Source organism: Scyliorhinus canicula, chromosome 14 (genome assembly GCF_902713615.1).
Source record: "Scyliorhinus canicula chromosome 14, sScyCan1.1, whole genome shotgun sequence".
NCBI classification, from domain to species: Eukaryota; Metazoa; Chordata; class Chondrichthyes; order Carcharhiniformes; family Scyliorhinidae; genus Scyliorhinus; species Scyliorhinus canicula.
The window spans coordinates 25209798-25230137 of NC_052159.1; the positions used below are offsets into that span (position 1 = coordinate 25209798).

A 20340-nucleotide genomic window follows, 5' to 3' on the forward strand; every position below is an offset into this window, starting at 1 on the left:
GATCGTGGACCAACTCAACTCAGCTTTTGATCTTTGCTTATTTGAATTACTTGTTTTCGAGGTCCCTTTTTTGAATAAGTGTGAAATTCACCCTCATCACTTTTGAACTTCTACCATCACTTCTTTAATTCCTTAAATTCTATGCCCTGTTATTATCCATTCCATTTCCTTGGGTATATAACTGTACGTAAGAAGTAGGAGTAGGAAATTCAATCCCTCCGGCCTACTCCGCCATTCAATACGATCATGGCTGATCTCATCTCAGACTTATTTCCACCTTCCTGCTCACTCTCCATAACCCTTCATCCTGCTACGAATTAAAAACCTATCTATCTCCTCAAATTTGTTCAGTGTTCCGGCATCCACTGTACTTTGGATTCACGAACCTTTGAGTGGAGTAACTCCTCCTCATTTTCTGGTTTAAATCTCCCACCCCATGGCCTAAAACTATGGCCTCTCCTTCCCAACAAGGGGAAACATCTGCTCCAAGTCTACCCTGTCAATCCCCTTCAGCATCCTATAAACCTCCATTAGATCTCCCCTCATTCTTCTAAATGCCAGCGAGTATAGGCCTAAAATGTTGCTTGGCTAATCCGTTTATCAAAGACCTCAGTCAATCTGTCTTCCTTGGGCAGCACGTTAGCACAAGTGGCTTCACAGCGCCAGGGTCGATTCCCGGCTTGGGTCACTGTCTGTGCGGAGTCTGCACGTTCTCCCTGAGTCTACGTGGGTTTCCTCCGGGTGCTCCCGTTTCCTCCCACAGCCCAAACTCGTGCAGGTTAGGTGGACTGGCCATAATAAATTGCCCTTGATGACCATAAAGCTTAGGAGGAGTTATTGGGTTACGGGGATAGGGTGGAAGTGAGAGTGTAAATGGGTTGAGGCAGACACGATTGCCCGAATGGCCTCCTTCTGCACAGTATGTTCTAACCAGGGGTGGCATTCTCCCCTACCCGGCGAGACGGAGGGTGCCGAGCGGCCTGACGAACCCAACCAGTTCACGCCGGCGCCAACCACACCTGGTCGCTGCCGTCGTGAACAGCGCGCGACAGGTAAGTGTGGGGCCTGCGGGGGGCAGAGGGAGGATCGAGCACCACGGGCGAGCTCATGAGGTGACTGGCCAGTGATCGGTGCCCACCGAAATTTGGGCCGGCGTCTCTAAGAGCCGCACTCTTTTCCCTCCGCCGCCCCGCAAGATCAAGCCGCCATGTCTTCCGGGGGCAGCAGAGGGGAAGACTGCAACTGTGCATGCGCGGGTTGGAGCCAGCCAACCTGCGCATGCGCGGCTGACGTCACTTCGGCGGCGCCGGCCGCGTCATTCCCGGCGCGCCACTTTGACGCAAGCGTCAAGGCCGGGCGTTCGGGATTCACGAACCGCCGCTCCTGGCCCCCTGGATGGGGGGGAGAATAGGGTGCGAGGAGCGGCCTCCGGCGCGGAGTGAAACACTCCGGTTTCACTCCGGCGTCGGCACTCAGTCTCCTTTTGGGAGAATCGCGCCACACATTCCTGATTATTAGATTCCATAGTTTTCATTTTATCACAACATCCTGACTACTGCTTCTTTCAAGCTGGCAGGCCCTCCAATTATTAGGAGTCCCCCTGCCATGGACAAGGAACCTCCCAACAAATGATTGTTGCCCCTGGGATTGGGATCTTCCTCTTGCACTCTGTTTTAATCATTGATCCACAGGCTTTGATTCTAGACACAGCTACTGGAAACCGACACTTTCTGTCTGCAAAAAAAACCCAAAATGCTGCAGATGTAGGAAATCTGAAATAGAAATAGAAAACACAGGAAATGCTCAGCACGTTAGGCTGCATCTGGGGCGAGCGAAAAGGAATTAATGCTTCAGGTCGATGACCCCTCACCAGCACAGCTCTGACAAACGCTCATCGACCCGAAATGTTAACTTTGCTTCCCCCTCTCCTCTTTTTCTGCCAGTCTTCATAGACTCACAGAACCCCTGCAGTGCGGAAGGAAGCCATTCAGCCCATCGAGTCTGCACCGACCCTCTGAAAGAGCACCCTAACCTAGGCCGAATCCCCACCCTATCCTTGTAACCCCCACCTCAGGGAAATTTCGAATATCCAGTCCACCTAACCTGCTCGTCTTTGGACTGTGGGAGGAAACTGGCGCACCCGGAGGAAACCCACGCAGACGTGGGAAGAATGTGCAAACTCCGCACAGACAGTGACCCAAGGTCGGAATTAAACCCGGGACCCTGATGTTGTGAGGCAGCAGTGCTAACCACTGTGCCACCATGCACTGGAGTGTGGTGACTAGGGGCTTTTCACAGTAACTTAATTGCAGTGTTAATGTAAGCCTACTTGTGACAATAATAAAGATTATATTATTTATTAATTGATTTAGTCTTGTCCCATCCCTTCATAATTTAAAGCCCCAAAATTGCCCCTTCAGTATTTTCTTCATTCCATTATTGATCCCAGCGAATGTATTCTGCTGCAATGAATGGGGTTCTGGTGTTCACCAAATTCCTTCATGGTCATTTGTTTTTTCACCTCCTGTTGGTGGATATTAATATTTGTATAAATTGGTTGCCTTATTTGCTTACATAACAAGACTTTGGATTCTATAAGTGATGCGACCATCAATTCAACCAGAGACACGAGTTGGAGTAAACTGTGGCTTTAATCGGCTTACAACTGAGCCTGCCTGCGACTATGCTGAACTGAAGGTGGACTCGCAGCACCGCAGCACTTATACTTCCTGAAGGGGGTGGAGCTGGGGGCGGAGCCCTGTATATGCTCCTCATCTCCCCCTGTGGGCAGAGCCGTGCAACGGCTCACAGATGGAGCCCACAGGGACACAGTAATGTACAGTGTGAATTATAGTGGTTACACATTCACTACAATAAGATTCTCCGGGGGCTTGACGGGGGAGATGCTGAGAGGTTGTTTCCCCTTGTGGGAGAGTCTAGGACCAGAGGGCATAATCTCAGAGTAAGAGGTCGCCCGTTTAAGACAGAAATGAGGAGGAATTTCTTCTTTCCCAGGGTAGTGAATCTGTGGAATTCTTCACCGCAGAGGGCTGTAGCGATTGGGTCGTTAAGTATGTTCAAGGCTGAGAGACAGATTTTTAATCAGTAAGAGAATCAAAGGGCATGGGGATAAGGCAGGAAAGTGGAGTTGTGAATTATCATTTCAGATCAGTCATGATCTCGTTGAATGGCAGAGCAGACTAAATGGGCCGAATGGCCAACTTCTGCTCCCGCATCTTATGGTCTTAAGAAAGTAATAAAGTGTTAGATAAATGCAAAAATGTCCCCCTTTTCTTCCTTTCTATAGACCATATAAAAAGATTATTCTCATTTTACGAAATTCAGGTAGTAACATTCACACAGTTTTGGCGCTACATGCTAGGGATGAGTGCATTAATAAATAGAACATGCATCAGACTATACAGTACAACTGCTGATTATTTCCAGTGGACTCTCAGCTTGAAGGAATTACATTGATTCGTAGAAGGCTTCTATTAATAATAATAATCGCTTATTGTCACAAGTAGGCTTCAATTAAGTTACTGTGAAAAGCCCCTAGTCGCCACATTCCGGCACCTGTTCGGGGAGGCTGGTACGGGCAATTCTATTGCCACTGCAACAGGAAATACTTAGTGATCTATCTCGGCCCGAACTGATACTTAAATTCAGAGAAAAGCCAGGTCATTTCCGTACCAGCGTGGTTGACTGAGGAACCAGTCACAATTGGCAACATTTTACCAGAGTTGCGATGAGGGCCGGGATTCTCCCCTACCCGGCGGGGTGGGGGTGTCCCGGCGGGACGGAGTGGCGTGAACCACTCCGGCGTCGGGCCTCCCCAAAGATGCAGAATTCTCCGCACCTTTAGGGGCTAGGCCCGCGCCAGAGTGGTTGCCGCTCCGCCGGCCGGCTTGGACGGCCTTTGGCACCCCGCCAGCCGGGGCCAAAAGGCCTCCGCCGGCTGGCGGAAGTCCGCGCATGCACCGGTGCGTCAGCGGCTGCTGATGTCATACCTGCGCTGGGGAGGGGGTATCTTCCACCTCCGCTATGGTGAAGGCCATGGTGGGGCGGAGGAAAAAGAGTGCCCCCACAGCACAGGCCCGCCCGCTGATCAGTGGGTCCCGATCGCGGGCCAGGCCATAGTGGGGGCACGCTCCGGGGTCAGATCGACCCGCGCGCCCTCCCCCCCCCCCCCCCCCCCCAGGACCCCGGAACCCGCCCGCGCCGGCAATCCCGCCGTTACCAGAGGTGGTTTAAACCACGCCGGCGGGAAAGGCCTGTCAGCGGCGGGACTTCAGCCCATCGTGGGCCGGAGAATCGCCGCGGGGGGCCCGCTGCCCGGCGCGGCACAATTCCCGCCCCGTGCCGAATCGCGGGGGGCGGAGAATTCGGGACGCGGCGGGTCGGGATTGATGCCGGCCCCGGGCGATTCTCCGACCCCCCAGGGAGTCGGAGAATTCGGCCCGAGATCTCTGAAGCACCTCTCAGAATTAGAGGTGGGAAAGTATCAAGTATAAGGGTCACGCAACATCCATAACTGCAAGGCTGAAACTTCTTCAGCGAGGTTATCAGAAATGTGTGTATCTGATGCCGTTTTTTGTTTTAAATTTGAAATGAAATGAAAAAATTAAATTGCTTATTGTCACAAGTAGGCTTCAAATGAAGTGACTGTGAAAAGCCCCTAGTCGCCACATTCCGGCGCCTGTTCGGGGAGGCTGGAACGGGAATTTGAATAATAATGTGACATCTGCCCGCTCCTTTACCTTGCCACGTAGCAGGGAGGCAAGTTTTGCTGAAGGGAGAGAAGTTTTGCTGAAGACTCTCTTGAAGGAAAGAGCATTTTTGACTGAAATTGTTATTTTTGCCAAGATAACATGCCAGCTATCTGAATTCTTATCCAGCAGATTGAATGAATTAGTTGCAGATCAGAAATGAATGTTCAGCTGCTATAGACCAGGAACATTCTTTAATTTTATCATGCAGATAATAGTGGCTGTTCTTTTTGTGTGGATGGTTTGCTGATGAGAAGTAGCCTTGATGAGGATTAGACTATTCCTTCAACCTCCCTTCATTTTTCACTCAAACAAATGTGGTCATGAGCTGGTTGAATGTTACATTTCTTTCAGCAGCCCCAATCCTGCCCTGAAAGTCCTCCGTGACCCAACCTGATCGTCTTGAAAGACTTCCTTAATGCAAGCTTTTGGTCACCCTCCATCCCCTCCATGTTCGCTTTTCATAGAATCAGAGGAATTCATGGTGCAGAAGGAGGCCATTTGGCCCATTGTGTGCCTGCCTCCTCGTCCACGTCTCCTGGTGCTCAGATGTGGTGATCCTGGCGACCTACTGCTCCCCGGATCTGGAATGCCTGACTGTAAAATGCCACCTGTACTATCTTCCATGAGAGTTCGCTTCTGCCATCATCGTAGTGGTCTACATCCCACCCCAGACAGAAGTGAAGAAGGCGCTTGATGGATTGTACACTGCTATAAACAACAGTGAAACAGAATACCCGGAGGCCTTGTTCATCCTGGCCGGGGACTTCAACCAGGCCAACCTCAAAAGTGTACTCCCAAAATTCCACCAATATATCTCCTGCCCCAACATCCTTGACCACTGCTACACAAACATCAAAGGCACCTACCGATCCATCTCCCGACCGTACTTCGGAAAATTGGACGAGAAGACCGGTGCTCCTTCTCCCAGCATATAAGGGGGAGAATCAGGTTAAGAAGGTCACGCAGTGCTGGTCCGATGCAACAGAAGAGCTCCAATGTGACTGCTTGGAGTCAGTAGACTGGTCCATATTCAAAATCTCAGTGACCCACCGAGATGAGTATGTCACCCCGTCACAGACTTCATCAGTTAAGTGTGTCGACAGTTGCATGCCAAAGAAGGTAGTACATGCATTCGCCAAACGTAAACCATGATTAAACAGAAAGATTCACTCCCTACTGAAGTCCAGATCTGTTGCGTTCAAGACAGGTGACCCTGAACTATACAAGAAATCTAGATACGACCTCTGCCAAGCCATCAGGAACACCAAGAGACGATACCAGACTAAGCTAGTGTCACAGACTAACGCCACACACTCTCGTCGGTTGTGGCAAGGCTTAAACCGTATAACGTCTATAAAGCAAAGCTGAGTTAAATCTATGACATTAGAGCACCCCTCCCCGATTAACTCAATGCATTCTATGCTCGCTTTGAGCAGGAACCTAACAAACCATCGTCAACTGCCCCGGCAGCCTCTGAAACACCCATATTACCGTCACAGCTTCAGAAGTCAAATGGACTTCTTAAAAGTGAACCCATGGAAAGCAACAGGCCCTGACGGAGTCGCAGGTCGTGCACTCAGAGTCTGCACGGACCAACTGGCGGATGTGTTCGCAGACATCTTCGACCTCTCCCTCCTCCGTTCCGAGGTTACCACCTGCTTCAAGAAGACCACTGTCAATTGTAAAAAAAATTAAAGTGCCCAATTCTTTTTTTCCAATTTAGCGTGGCCAATCCACCTAGCCTGCATATCTTTGGGTTCTGGGGCGAAACCCAAGCAAACACTGGGAGAATGTGTAAACTCCACATGGACAGTGACCCAGGAGCGGGATCAAACCCGGGTCCTCAGCGCCGTAAGACAGCAGTGTTAAACCAGTGCTCCACCGTGCTACCCCAGACGACTATTGTCATACCAGTGCCAAAAAATAACCAGGCAACGTGCTTCAATGAGTAGTCAGGTGGCCTTGACATCTATCTGTATGAAGTGCTTCGAGAGGTTGGTCATGAGACACACCAACTCCATACTCCCAGGATGCCTTGATTCACTGCTATTCGCATACCGCCACAAGCGGTCTACGGCAGTTGCCATCTCCCTGGCCCTTCACTCATCCCTGGAGCATCTCAACAATAAAGGCTCCTACGTTGCACTGCTATCCATTGACTACAACTCCGCCTCCAACACCAATCCCAACCAAGCTCATATCCAAACTCCAAAACCTAGGACTTGGCTCCTGCCTCTGCAACTGGATCCTCAACTTTCTGACCTATAGACCACAATCAGTCAGGATAAACAAAGCCACCTCGTCCACGATAGTCCTCAATACCGGGGCCCCTCAAAGCTGTGTACTTAACCCCCTACTCCCGATTCTCACACGTCTGTGGTCAAATTTGGCTCCACTCCATAGACAAGTTTACTGATGACAGGACCGTAGTGAGTCAGAACACAGGAGGGAGATAGAGAACCTAGTGGAGTGGTGTAACGGCAACAATCTCTCCCTCAATGTCAGCAGAACTAAGGAGCTGGTCATTGACTTCAGGAAGCGAAGTATCGTACACACCCCTGTCTGCATCAGGTGGAGGTGGTTGACGGTCAGATCAAAGAATCTTTTCTGTGATACATGGGGCTCCCAATAATGGTGGTTGGGGTTTGAAACAAGAATCCACCTGGCCTTGAGATTGAGAAACAGGAATCTACCTGACTGATAATGGGTGGGTATGAATGTAAGCTATCTGGAAAGACACAAAATTGGATGTAAAAGATCTCGTGTTATAATTTCAAAAACGAGCCATGGTGCCCTGGCCAATATCAAATGGTCATTGGATAGGCATATGGACTATAAGGGAATAGTGTAGAAGGACTTTAGAGGGGTTTCACAGGATGGCGCAACATCGAGGGCTGAAGGGCCTGTACTGCGCTGTTATGTTCTATATCCATATGGGAAAACCGGCCATGTCTGTGGGAGTTTACAGTGTACAAATTGGCGTGCTTGCACATATGATAATGCCTACATCATCACATCATATCTGAAAGCACTTCACTGGATATGAAGTGCTTTGGGATGTCCTGTGGTCATGAAAGCCGCTATATCAATGCAAGCCTTTTATTTTCAATCGTATGCTTCCAGTGTATAAATGCTGATCGTTCTAAAAGGCGGAGGAAAGTGTGCCACAAATGTTTCCTGATCGTACAAATCACGCATTTAAGGAAGGGTTGCCCTTGCAATGATGAATGCGACACGTCTGAGTAAATACATCATCTGGTTGCTGTAACGTTTTAATATATGTACAGTTGGAAACGGCCAACATTTTAAGCAGGGTTAATGTATCCATTAAGATAATTCAGGGTGGAGCTGACAGATAACGAACTTTAATACCTATTTTCTAAGTGCTGCGACAGACTGGGGTTACAGTGCATGTACTTAGTATGAGCTAGGAAACCAGTGTTTGCATTTATTCTGGATACCAAAGGGAAAGGACTGAAAGGGGTCCAGTATTTAATAGGATGACAAATATCTTTGTAATAACTATACCCGCAGTGATCAGCGTACAATAAGCTTCCAATTCTAATTGCTTTAAATATTATAATAAGGCATTCACTCATTTTTGTGCACCATTTCAATCTGTGTGCCAAGTGCCAGCAAAGCATTTAACACCCTGGTGTGCAAGCTACTTCTTCGAGTTCGCAAACTTCAGAAAGCATCGTGTAGGTGTGATTTGTGACGTCTGTTTTACAGCAGCTCAGTCACAGCTGTAAGACTCCCAAAACCTTTGCAGCCTTAACGGACGTAAACTTTCATGGCCAGAAATGACCTTCTGCGGAAGGGAACCGGTACCTCTGGTGGGGGACGTGATCATTGTGAACCCCTGGTGGCTGAGAGGCAAACGTGCGATGTTGTGATGACACCCTTAGGTTTTTAAATGAAGGATCCCGATGATGTGCAATGTAATACAAGCAGCAATTAGAGCAGTGGGCATATTTTTCTTTTAAATTCAATATTGTTGCTTTGGAAATTACATTGCATTTACATGTTAATGAGCCATGAGAACAATGAGCCATAGAATCCGAAAACGATTGCCATGAGAGAAGAAATTCTGGCTGTGCTCTGATCCCCAGCCTGCCTGCTCACTGCCTAAGACCAGCGTCCTGTATGCGTTAGCTCTCCTCATTAATCAACTTTTTTGTTCCTCTGAGAAATCAATATCAATCTTGTGTTGAGCAAATAGATTGTAAAAAAAATCCCTAGCCAGGTATCTTGGAATCTTGATTGATAGCATTTTAAGAGTGCCCCCCCCCACCCCCAAACATGTCTCCGTATCATCATTCCTCCTTTGAATGTCACTCATTGAACGCCAGCATTTAATGTTGCACCCAAGTGATTTCCAATGTTGTTACTGCCCACTGAACACCCTACTCTTTGTTTAAGATTTGCAGTCTGCATCCAAATAGCATTGGGCCCATTGGAGACGCATAGAATTTACAGCATAGAAGAAGGCCATTTGGCCCATTGTGCTGAAAGTGCAGTCCAATTTGGTCCGATCCCCAGCTTTATCCCCATAACCATTTTTTGAGGCTTTTTTTTTGTTGCAAATTCATCGCCGTTCCTTTAGTGTCAGTTTCTTGTAACTCGTTCCCTAACAGCACTGTGGGTGTATCTACACCTCGGGGACTGCAGCGGTTTAAGAAAGCAACTAACCACGGCCTTCTGGAGGGCAATTAGGGGTGGGCAATAAATGCTAGCCTAGCCATCCAAGCTACATCCTGTTAAAACAAACAACTTTGCAGAATAGTCCTTTTCAAATACATATCCAATTGCGGGCATGGTGGTTAGCACTGCTACCTCATAGCACCAGGGACCCAGATTCGATTCTGACCTCCTCGGGTGACTGTCTTTGTGGAGTTTGTGTGTTCTCCCCGTGTCTGCATGGATTTCCTCCGGGTCCTCCAGTGTCCTCCCACAGTTAGATGGACTGGCCATGTTAAATTGCCCCTTCAAGTCCCAACAGTTAGGTGGGATTACAGGGATAGGGCCTTGGTAATGTGCTCTTTTGGAGGGTCGGTGCAGAATTGATGGGCAGAATGGCTCTGCACTGTTTGGATTCTACGATTCTATTCTGCTCCAGTTCTTAACCCCCCTATGGGAAGGGGGGGGCACGTTCCTAACTTCACTGTCACTGAGTCAGAATCCTGGAGCTCCCTCCCTAACAGCACTGAGATTGTATCTACACCATTGAAACTGCAGAGGTTCAAGAAGGCTACTCACTACATTCGCACAGACGACTAGGGATGGGCAATAAATGCTGGGCTAGTCAGTGACGCCCACATCCTGTATATGAATTTAAACATTTTCACCTATTGTCACTCAGTAGAAGGAGGTCCCCCTTTTACAATTGTTAACCGTGCTGAGCATGGGGGAGGAGTTGGATGGCTGGAACATGCCTCCCTAATATCAATAATGTACCAAATGTGGCCGGAGCATCTGACACCAGCTATTGATGATATATTACCTAATTTAAACAAAAATATTTAGTACCAAACATGTTAAAGTCTTTGTTTGAAATCCGTCAAGGCATTTGCTCTTCTGATCTGTACGTGGGAATATGGCTTTTAAATAGTAAATGGCTTTCATTTGCAGTACAGTGAAGAGAGTATGGGATGTGAGAGCAGTAATGGAAGGAGAGATGAGCAGTCATTTAATTCAATCTCACTTGTCACCTTCATTCAGAGCACCTCAATCGGGTTACATTGTGATATCCGCTGAGCCCATTCTGAATTTTCTTTTCACTTGGCTTACCGATTCTCCACAGCCTCGAATGCATAGAATCCGTACAGTGCAGAAGGAGGCCATTCGGCCCATCGAGTCGGCACCAACCCTCTGAAAGAGCACCCTACCTAGGCCCATTCCCCCGTCCTATCCAAATAACCTCACCCCTTGGACACTAAGGGGCAATTTAGCATGGCCAATCCACCTATCCTGTACATCTTTTTGGGTTGTGGGGGTGAAACCCACGCAGACACGGGGAGAATGTGCAAACTCCAAACAGGCAGTGACCCGGGGCCGGGATCGAACCCGCGTCCTCAGCAGCAGTGCTAACCACTGCGCCACCATGCTGCCCCAATCCACTTAAACTGCACATCTTTGGACTGTGGGAGGAAACCAGAGCACCTGGAGGGACCTGTGCATGCAATAGTTATTTTGATGTTTTATTTGAATGTGTCCCAGTGCATCATCTTGAGGTGGGGAAGACAGCAGAATGAAAGGTAGGGTGTGGTTGGATATCAAGTGTAGTCGTTGCCCTGGAGCAGGTTGGTTGACAGATCTGGCATCATCTCTGTGCAGTAATTTGTGGTTAACCACAGAATTATGGCCTCATCAGATCTGAATGCAAACTGACTATAATCTAAAGGTCTTGCAGTTTCAGTGTGCCTGCTTTTAGTGCACTATATTGTACAGCAAGGTCCCACTGCTCGCGCCTTCCATGTTTGCATTTTCAGTTACCCACGCTTTGTAATTTGCACGCCGCATCACCCATCCGTGAGCGATATTAGCTTATCGTGCTGAGGCGCCCTCTCTTTCTCCATCACGTATTGCCACTTCCCACCTCGACCAGAGGGGCTGCAGATATGTCAGGGAAGGGTGGGAGGGCCTCCCTTTAGCCTGCCAGTCTAAGCATCACCATGCAGACCATGAACTGTCCAGGCCCTTTATAAATCTGGGTGGGCATACCTGAGACAAGGCGTGTGAGGATGGGACCTGGAACTGAGTTATCATAGTTTATCGGAAGCTGCATCTGTGGCATCAGACCCAAGAGCTGTATAAGCAACATTAAAAAAACAAATTCCTTTTATGACAACACTTGAAGCTGAAAAACAACTTTCTAATCGGACATAGTCCAAATGGCTGCATTCACCTCCTGACAAGGCGGATGGGATTTTTTCCTTACCGGTGCTGACAACACTTCCAGCCGCACGTTAAATAATAGAAAACATGTGTCATTTGAAAAAAGGGAAGAATCTCCAATGTTGTAGGAGCTACCAAATATGGCAATCCTTTGTGTCTGCTTGGGATTCCTCGGGGTGCACTGAATTCCTCCCACGGTCCAAAGATGTGCAGGTTGGGTGGGTTGCGGGTATAGGGCGTGGAAGTGAGTCTAGGTGGGGTGCTCTTTCAGAGAGTCGGTGCTGAATCAATGGGCCGAATGGCCCCCTTCTGCACTGTAGGGAATCTATGGACTGGAACTGGTGTGAAATATTGGTACCGCTGCATTAATTACAATTGAGCAGTATGCGCCATACTTCATGGGCCTGGCAGGGGGAGCGTCTCACCTTGGCTCATGTTTGAATTACATCTCTTTGTTAAGTGAGAACATTATGTTCTCGATTGGGATTGCTGGATTGAAGCATTGCCCTCGGGTGAGAGCAGAGGACAAATTGACTGAGGCAACCGCATCCCTAAAAACGTGCTTCCCGCGGAACAAGCGTGCATTGAAGGGCATCGAAAACTGCCTGTGCCCCAGACTGTGATAATGCTCGAGACTGGAGGCAAAGGGCAGGTAACTTAATTAGATTGAAGGGTGCAGAGGGTGCAAGAAGGAAGTATTTTCATTTGTTCACTTGTGGAGTATTATCATGCGGAATTATTTTTTTTTTTACTATGACCTATCCAAACACCGGATTTTTTTTTTCCCGCTTGTTTTCTCGGCAAATGTGCTGATGAATTTTCCTTACAAATTTAATTGGCTTCTCTTTTTTCCCCCCTTTTTGACTCCTAAAGAGAACAGCTCCGGCAAGCGCACGAGGAAAATCCGGCACAAAACGCAGAATTACCTAAACCAGTATGCCACGGACGGACTCCGGACACTGTGTATAGCTAAGAGGGTGCGTATTAGCTTCTAAGCTCTACAGCACTAGTTTAAAAGTTATGATTTATCCTGTGACTGGTTCATAATTGCCGTGCTTATAGCAGCTACAGCTTTCATTTGTGTTTGTGATGAGGCTTCAGCAACTTGTGTCTATACTTGCATCTTTCTTCTTTTAACCCATATTTATAACCGTCCACTGCTTTCAGGAAATCTAATTTACTGATGCAATTTTGGGGTCCATTAAGTAAAGCCATCGAGTGTAAAGTGTGAAATGAGAATGACCTTCTCCCCATCACAAACCTCGGATGGTCTCCCCTATCATTTAGTCTATTCACCTACTTTAATGGCTGACAAAGGCCTTGCTTAAGAACTGCCTGATATCTAGGTAAGCTCGGGTAAAATCTGATTCAACCATTCAACCTGGTCTGCTGCTGCCCTCCCAAGAATCATAGCATCCCTACAGTTCCGAAGGAGGCCATTTGGCCCATCGGGTCTGCACTGGCCCCTGCTCCAATAGAGCACCCTACCTAGGCCCAATCCTCCGCCCTATCGCTGTAACCCCACCTAACCTTTGGATACTAGGGGGCAATTTAGCATGGCCAATCCACCTAACCTGCACGTATTGGATTGTGGGAGGAAACCCACGGGGAGAGCATGCAAACTCCACACAGACAGTCACCCGAGGTCAAAATCGAACCCAGGTCCCTGGAGCAGTCGGGAAGCAGTGCCAACCACTGTGCCACCGTGCTGCTTACTGATCCACTGACCTATAGCAAAGAAATGTTTGGGTCTGACGCAGGGTCTTATACTGCAGGGTTTTCCTATACAGAAATACTGCTGTCAGCAGTGGCCCTGCAATATGAATAATTTGATGCCGTCGTTTTGAATGCGGCAGAATCCTCCTGGAAAAGGCTTTCCATTGACTGCCCTGGCTGTACAGGGCTTTGGTGAGACCCCGCCTGGAGTATTGTGCGCAGTTTTGGTCTCCTTAGCTAAGAAAGGATATATTTGCCAGAGAGAGAGAGTGCAGCGAAGGTTCACCAGCCTGATTCCTGGGATGGCAGGATTGTCGCATAGGGAGAGATTGGGCCGAATGGGCCTGTATTCACTGAAATTTAGAAGTATGAGAGGGGATCTAACCTCTGATGAGGTTGAACAGACTGGATCCGGGGAAGTTGTTTCCTCTGGCTGGGGGGTGTCCACAACAAGGTGCCACAGTCGCAGGGTACGGAGTAGGCCGTTTAGGAATATTCAGGAGAATTTCTTCACTGGTGAACCTGTGGAGTTCTCTACCTCTGATAGCTGTGGAGGCCAAATCACTGAATGTATTTCAGACGAAAATAGATTTCTAGACTCTTAACGGTGTTGAGGGGTATGGGGAGTGCGCGGGAGTATCGTTGAGATGGAGGACCAGCCATGGCGAAGGCTGAATGGCGGAGCAGGCTCGAAGGACTGAACGAGGTTAGGTGAGATTATGGAGATAAGGTGTGGGCTTGGGCCTAGTTAGGGTGCTCATTCAGAGGGTCGGTGCAGACTCGATAGGCTGAATGGCCTCCTCCTCCACGGGGATTCTATGATTTGGGTGCCGGGAGTAAATTTGTCACCAGGTGGCAAGAAAGAACATTTCTCGTGAAGCGACTTCAAAAATATTTTTGTGTTTAGTTCTGTTCAACAACAAACTGAAGAAGGAACTGTTGAGATTAAAATTCAAAACTGCCCGAGGGGACAGCCATAATCCGAGGGGAAAGGAAAGCATGATTGTGAGAGAAACAATTAAGAAAGGGGATAGAGATGAGGAGCCAAAAAAACAGTTTAAATTAGTGGTTGTTTTTTTAAGTTAATCAGGAATATTCACTCACTGGGCAGCATGGTAGCATTGTGGATAGCACAATTGCTTCACAACTCCTGGGTCCCAGGTTCGATTCCGGCTTGGGTCTTTATCTGTGTGGAGTCTGCACATCCTCCCCGTGTGTGCGTGGGTTTCCTCCCGGGTGCTCCGGTTTCCTCCCACAGTCCAAAGATGTGCAGGTTAATTGGATTGGCCATGATAAATTGCCCTTAGTGTCCAAAATTGCCCTTAGTGTTGGGATGGGCTACTGTGTTGTGGGGATAGGGTGGAGGTGTTGACCTTGGATAGGGTGCTCGTTCCAAGAGCCGGTGCTGACTCGATGGGCCGAATGGCCTCCTTCTGCACTGTAAATTCTATGATACACTTCTTTTTGCCTTTCAATCGGAAACCTTTCTTTCCCCTATCCCCGTAACTGCTCTAAAAACTGTGAATTGTTAAAATCACCACAGAAGAAAGGATTTAAAAAAAAAAAAAGATATTTTGTTTGGAAACCTGGCCCAAGAGTGGCTCGGTTCCAGAGCATTTCTGTCATGGAAAATTCCTTTGCATGTAGCTTTATTCTGCTGTCCAGAATCAATCAAGAGAGAATGAATGAGTTGCTTTGCTTCCCAAGGTTGTGATTCATAAGGGAAAGTCCCTAAAAAGCCGAACCTGGATCTTCCAAACAAGCGGAATGTTCACTGCACAGACTGCAGCAAGCCCATCGCCACCTTCTTGAGAGCAACTAAGGGCAGACACTAAAAGTCTGGCCTTGCTAATCTTGTGCACATACCCTGATAATTCAACTTTTAATATTGCATAAATAAACTGATGTACTGACGGCACGCAAATCATCCAGAAACGCTAAGATATCTGTGGTCCTCTCATTCTGGGCCTCTGGAGCATCCCCGATTTTTAATTGCCCACCTTTTGCTGGACATTCGTTCAGCTCTAGAATTTCCTCCCTCGACCTCTCTGTTGAAGTGCGGCCGCTGTTTTTATTGTGTTAATTGAAATGAAATTAGAATCGCTTATTATCACGAGTAGGCTTCAATTAAGTTACTGTGAAAAGCCCCTAGTCGCCACGTTCCGGCGCCTGTTCGGGGAGGCTGGTACAGGAATTGAACCGTGCTGCTGGCCTGCCCTGGTCTGCTTTAAAAGCCAGCGATTTAGCCCAGTGTGCTAAACCAGACCTTAAACACTGCTGGTCCGCAGCATTGTCCCATAAGTGGCATTGCGATAATGACTGGTTAACCTGCCTTAACGATACCGGCCGGTGTTTAAATTCTCACCACGACAGCGGGAGACTCCCCAGTTGTTCTTCGGCTGCAAAGTGCAAAGAGAAGGAGAATTTTTAAACACGCTATTCCTGTACCGCCTTTCACAACAGCAGGGCATCCCAAAGCGCTCTACAGCCAAGCCATAGCAACCCTACAGCGTAGAAGGAGGCCCATCGAGTCTGCACTGACCCTCTGAATATCCTAACTAGGTCCAAGCCCCCACCTTATCCCCATAGGCTCACCTAACCTTTTGGACACTAAGGGGCAATTTAGCATGGCCAGTCCACCTAACCTGCACATCTTTGGGAGGAAACCAGAGCACCCGGAAGAAACCCACGAGGACACGGGGAGAAAGTGCGCAAACTCCACACACAGTCACTCGAGGCTGGAATTGAACCTGGGACCCTGGAGCTGTGAGGCAACTGTGCTAACCACTGTGCCACCATGCTGCCCTATGTTCTAAACTCTGGCTAAGAAATGGTAGGAATCTAGTCTGGCGTCAACATTATTCTAACAATTTCAAACTTCACACCTACAGGATAAACAGTGTCCTTAGATGTTTTTAAGTGTGTTTTACATTTTAGATTTAGAACAGTACAGCACCGAACAGGCCCTTCGGCCCTCGATGTTGTGCCGAGCAATGATCACCCCACTCAAACCCACATATTCACCCCATGCCCTTAACCCAACAACCCCCCCCACGGTTAACCTTATTCTTTAGGACACTAAGGGCAATTTATCATGGCCAATCCACCTCACCCGCACATCTTTGGACTGTGGGAGGAAACCGGAGCACCCGGAGGAAACCCACGCACACACGGGGAGGACGTGCAGAGTCCACACAGACAGTGACCCAGCCGGGAATCGAACCTGGGACCCTGGAGCTGTGAAGCATTTATGCTAACCACCATGCTACCGTGCTGCCCCTAAATTTGATTCCTGTTGCGTTGCTATATGTTGGCCAGTTGCACTATTTTGAAGTCTGAACTATAATTTATGAGTATGGCTTGTTTTAAAAAGAGCTTAAATAATTTGTGGGGCTTCATTGTGTGTTTTTTTAAACCTGGCCTCGTTATTTCAGGTCTTGCGTAAGGAAGAATACGCACGTTGGCTGGAAGATCACTTGGAAGCAGAGTCTTCGGTCGAAAACAGAGATGAATTGCTGTTCCAGTCAGCCGTGCGACTGGAGACTGACCTTCAGCTGTTAGGTATGGACTAACCCTCGGGTGGTATCAAAGGCCTTAGATAAGCACATCTGTGCTGTGATGCATTGGGTCCTAAAAACAAGCAGTTGGCAAAAACTACCACATGTTTATCTTTGAAATGTTGCATCTCTGGAGAAACTATAATGTATGGGGCTTTTCCACCAAGTTGACTATCATTAATAGCGCTTCAGAGAAAAGGGTAACCTCTAGATAATAAACTACATCAATTAGGTAAAAGCAGATGTTTGCACAGCACACAGAAATAAATTCATTCTTACTGGGTGCATTAAGACCATTATTTGCCCAGCTGTGTTGACACTGCACTGTCACTGCTTGAGCAATAGAGACAAGGTGATTGTACTGAAGTGTAGCTCAGACACTGCGCTTTCCCATGTCAGAGTCAACCCCACAGGTTTGTAGTTAGCACCTTTTTACAGAATTCAGTACATTTGTGTCACTGGACTTTCATTTAACAAGTGTGCAGACTCTGGCAGTTTGGCCTAATTTTCATAAACTTTCAAATTTTACGAGCAGATTGTAACTTCGTGTTACTAAACTGAGCTTGCGTCTTTCCGGCTTTTAAAGAAAAATCAAATCTGTGCACCGCAGCACGGAGCCACGGCAGCACGGAAAGGAGTCCATTCAGCCCGTGAATTATGACACTATACTGGCCGCTTGCATCAAGCTGACAGCTAAACATAAAATAACGTTAAAAGGTTGACAGTAGATCAAAGTGAGTTGTTGATCTTTGTACCCCAAGGAAATCATGAGCGGCATGGTAGCATATTGGTTAGCACTGTTGCTTCACAGCGCCTGGGTCCCAGGTTCAATTCCCGCTTGGGTCACTGTGCGGAGCCTGCACGTTCTTCCCGTGTCTGTGTGGGTTTCCTCCGGGTGCTCTGGTTTCCTCCCGCAAGTCCCGAAAGACGTGCCGGTAGGTGAAACTGGACATTCTGAATTCTCCCTCTGTGTACCCGAACAGGTGCCGGAGTGCGGTGACTTGGATGCTTTTCACAGTAACTTCATTGCAGTGTTATTGCAAGCTTATGTGTGACAATAATAATAATTACTATTAGCTGGAAAATGCAGCTTTTTTTTGATTGGTTTTGCAATTGGTACAGGTTAATGTGTAATGATGACAAACTCGTGGAGTGATAGTCCGGGATGAAGTACATCATCACTGCACAATATGGAGAAATATTTGTGACTTTGTTCACACAATGTAGCTGGGAATCTCTTAAATTGCACAGCCAGCTGACTTTTCTTGAAAAATCAATTAATTTAAAAAGGACTTTCCTACAATCTGGAACTTGTGGGTGCTCCGTTGTAAACTAAGTCAAGCGTGAGCTGTTATTGGTACTTGAATTAGGAAGTTAACGTATTTCAATAGTGCCTATAAAATATATTTAAGCTTAATCTGTAGTAGCCCGACAAGGGAATGGCGAGGGTTTATACAGTTACCATAAGCTATTAGTGTTTTTAGTAAAATGTTCCTTCCCTTTAACACCACAGTCCTTTTTTTTTTAAGTATCATCACATCAGATGGTTATATGATAAATCGCATCTGCCATGATGTTGGTAGGTGGTTGTGATAAGGAGAATTTAGCATCCGTAATGTAATTTAGGAATTCCAGTGGGAAAATTCAACCTTTGTTGAAGCTGAAGATGGATGAGAGTGTGGTCAAGGTTAGAACTACACTCTTGGGTTTGGGTGACGGTATGAATTTGAAAGCTTTGTCCTTGGAATTCATAATTTTGTCTGACCCCTCTGCATCAGACCTGTAAGTACTAATCTGACCTTTTGCGTAGCACTGTTAAGTGCCAACTCGGGCAAAAACAACTGCTCTTCTCGGTGCATCAGATATGGTGCGTACCTTCCAAAACTGAGTTTATGTCAAGTCTGAGTGTACAGCTTGCCCAGTGTTTTTGCATCGATCAGGGTGTGCGTTTTACCTTCCACATCCTCAGGGCTCACAGTAACACAAGTGACACCTAATTTCCTCAGGTTTCAGCCATCTGTCGATTCCCAGAACAGTCCACGCGGATTGTAAGTTAGGAACAATAACCCTGCCTTTCGAGAAGGGGGGAGCGAGGAACCGGGTGGAGGTGTAGGCCAGTTAGCCTGATATCACTAATAATAATCTTTATTAGTGTCACAAATAGGCTTACATCAGTACTGCAATGAAGAAAATCCCCTCGTCGCCACACTCACTCGCCTGTTAGGGTACACTGAGGGAGAATTCTGAATGCCCAATTCATCTAACGTCTTTCGGGACCTCTGCCAGGTAACTGGAGCACCCGGAGGAAACCCACACAGACACGGGGAGAACGTGCAGACTCCACACCGAGTGTGACCCATGCCGGGAATCGAACCAGAGTCCCTGGCGCTGTGAAGCGACAGTACTATCCACTGTGCTACAGCAATAGGGCAAATATATAAAACAAAAAAGAGTGGCTAAGGTAAATATTGGTCCTTGAGAGGATGAGAAGGGAGTTTTAATAATAGGAAATGAGGAAATGGCTGAGGAACTGAACAGGTATTTTGGGTTGGTCTTCACAGTGGAAGACACAAATAACATGCCAGCGACTGATAGAAATGAGTCTATGACAGGTGAGGACCTTGAGAGGATTGTTATCACTAAGGAGGGAGTGATGGGCAAGCTAATGGGGCTAAAGGTAGACAAGTCTCCTGGCCCTGATTGAATGCATCCCAGAGTGCTAAAAGAGATGGCTAGGGAAATTGCAGATGCACTAGTGATAATTTACCAAAATTCACTAGACTCTGGGGTGGTCCCGGTGGATTGGAAATTAGCAAACGTGACACCACTGTTTAAAAAAGGAGGTAGGCAGAAAGCAGGAAATTATAGGCCAGTGAGCTTAACTTCAGTAGTAGGGAAGATGCTGGTATCTATCATCAAGGAAGAAATAGCGAGGCATCTGGATAGAAATTGTCCCATTGGGCAGACGCAGCATGGGTTCATAAAGGGCAGGTCATGCCTAACTAATTTAGTGGAATTTTTTGAGGACATTACCAGTGCAGTAGATAACGGGGAGCCGATGGATGTGGTATATCTGGATTTCCAGAAAGCCTTTGACAAAGTGCCACACAAAAGGTTGCTGCATAAGATAAAGATGCATGGCATTAAGGGTAAAGTAGTAGCATGGATAGAGGATTGGTTAATTAATAGAAAGCAAAGAGTGGGGAATAATGGGTGTTTCTCTGGTTGGCAATCAGTAGCTAGTGGTGTCCCTCAGGGATCCGTGTTGGGCCCACAATTGTTCACAATTTACATAGATGATTTGGAGTTGGGGACCAAGGGCAATGTGTCCAAGTTTGCAGATGACACTAAGATGAGTGGTAAAGCGAAAAGTGCAGAGGATACTGGAAGTCTGCAGA

General features: G+C 47.5%; 1 protein-coding gene across 1 annotated transcript in view; it reads left to right on the top strand.

The window, feature by feature from the left end:
* atp10a (ATPase phospholipid transporting 10A) overlaps nucleotides 1-20340 on the top strand; it is a 308521-nt gene that overhangs the window by 237841 nt on the left and 50340 nt on the right. Inside the window, exons 14-15 of the mRNA XM_038817916.1 lie at nucleotides 12543-12646; nucleotides 16820-16946. Coding sequence (XP_038673844.1) covers nucleotides 12543-12646; nucleotides 16820-16946 — 231 coding nt within the window. The remainder of the gene's footprint in view (nucleotides 1-12542; nucleotides 12647-16819; nucleotides 16947-20340) is intronic.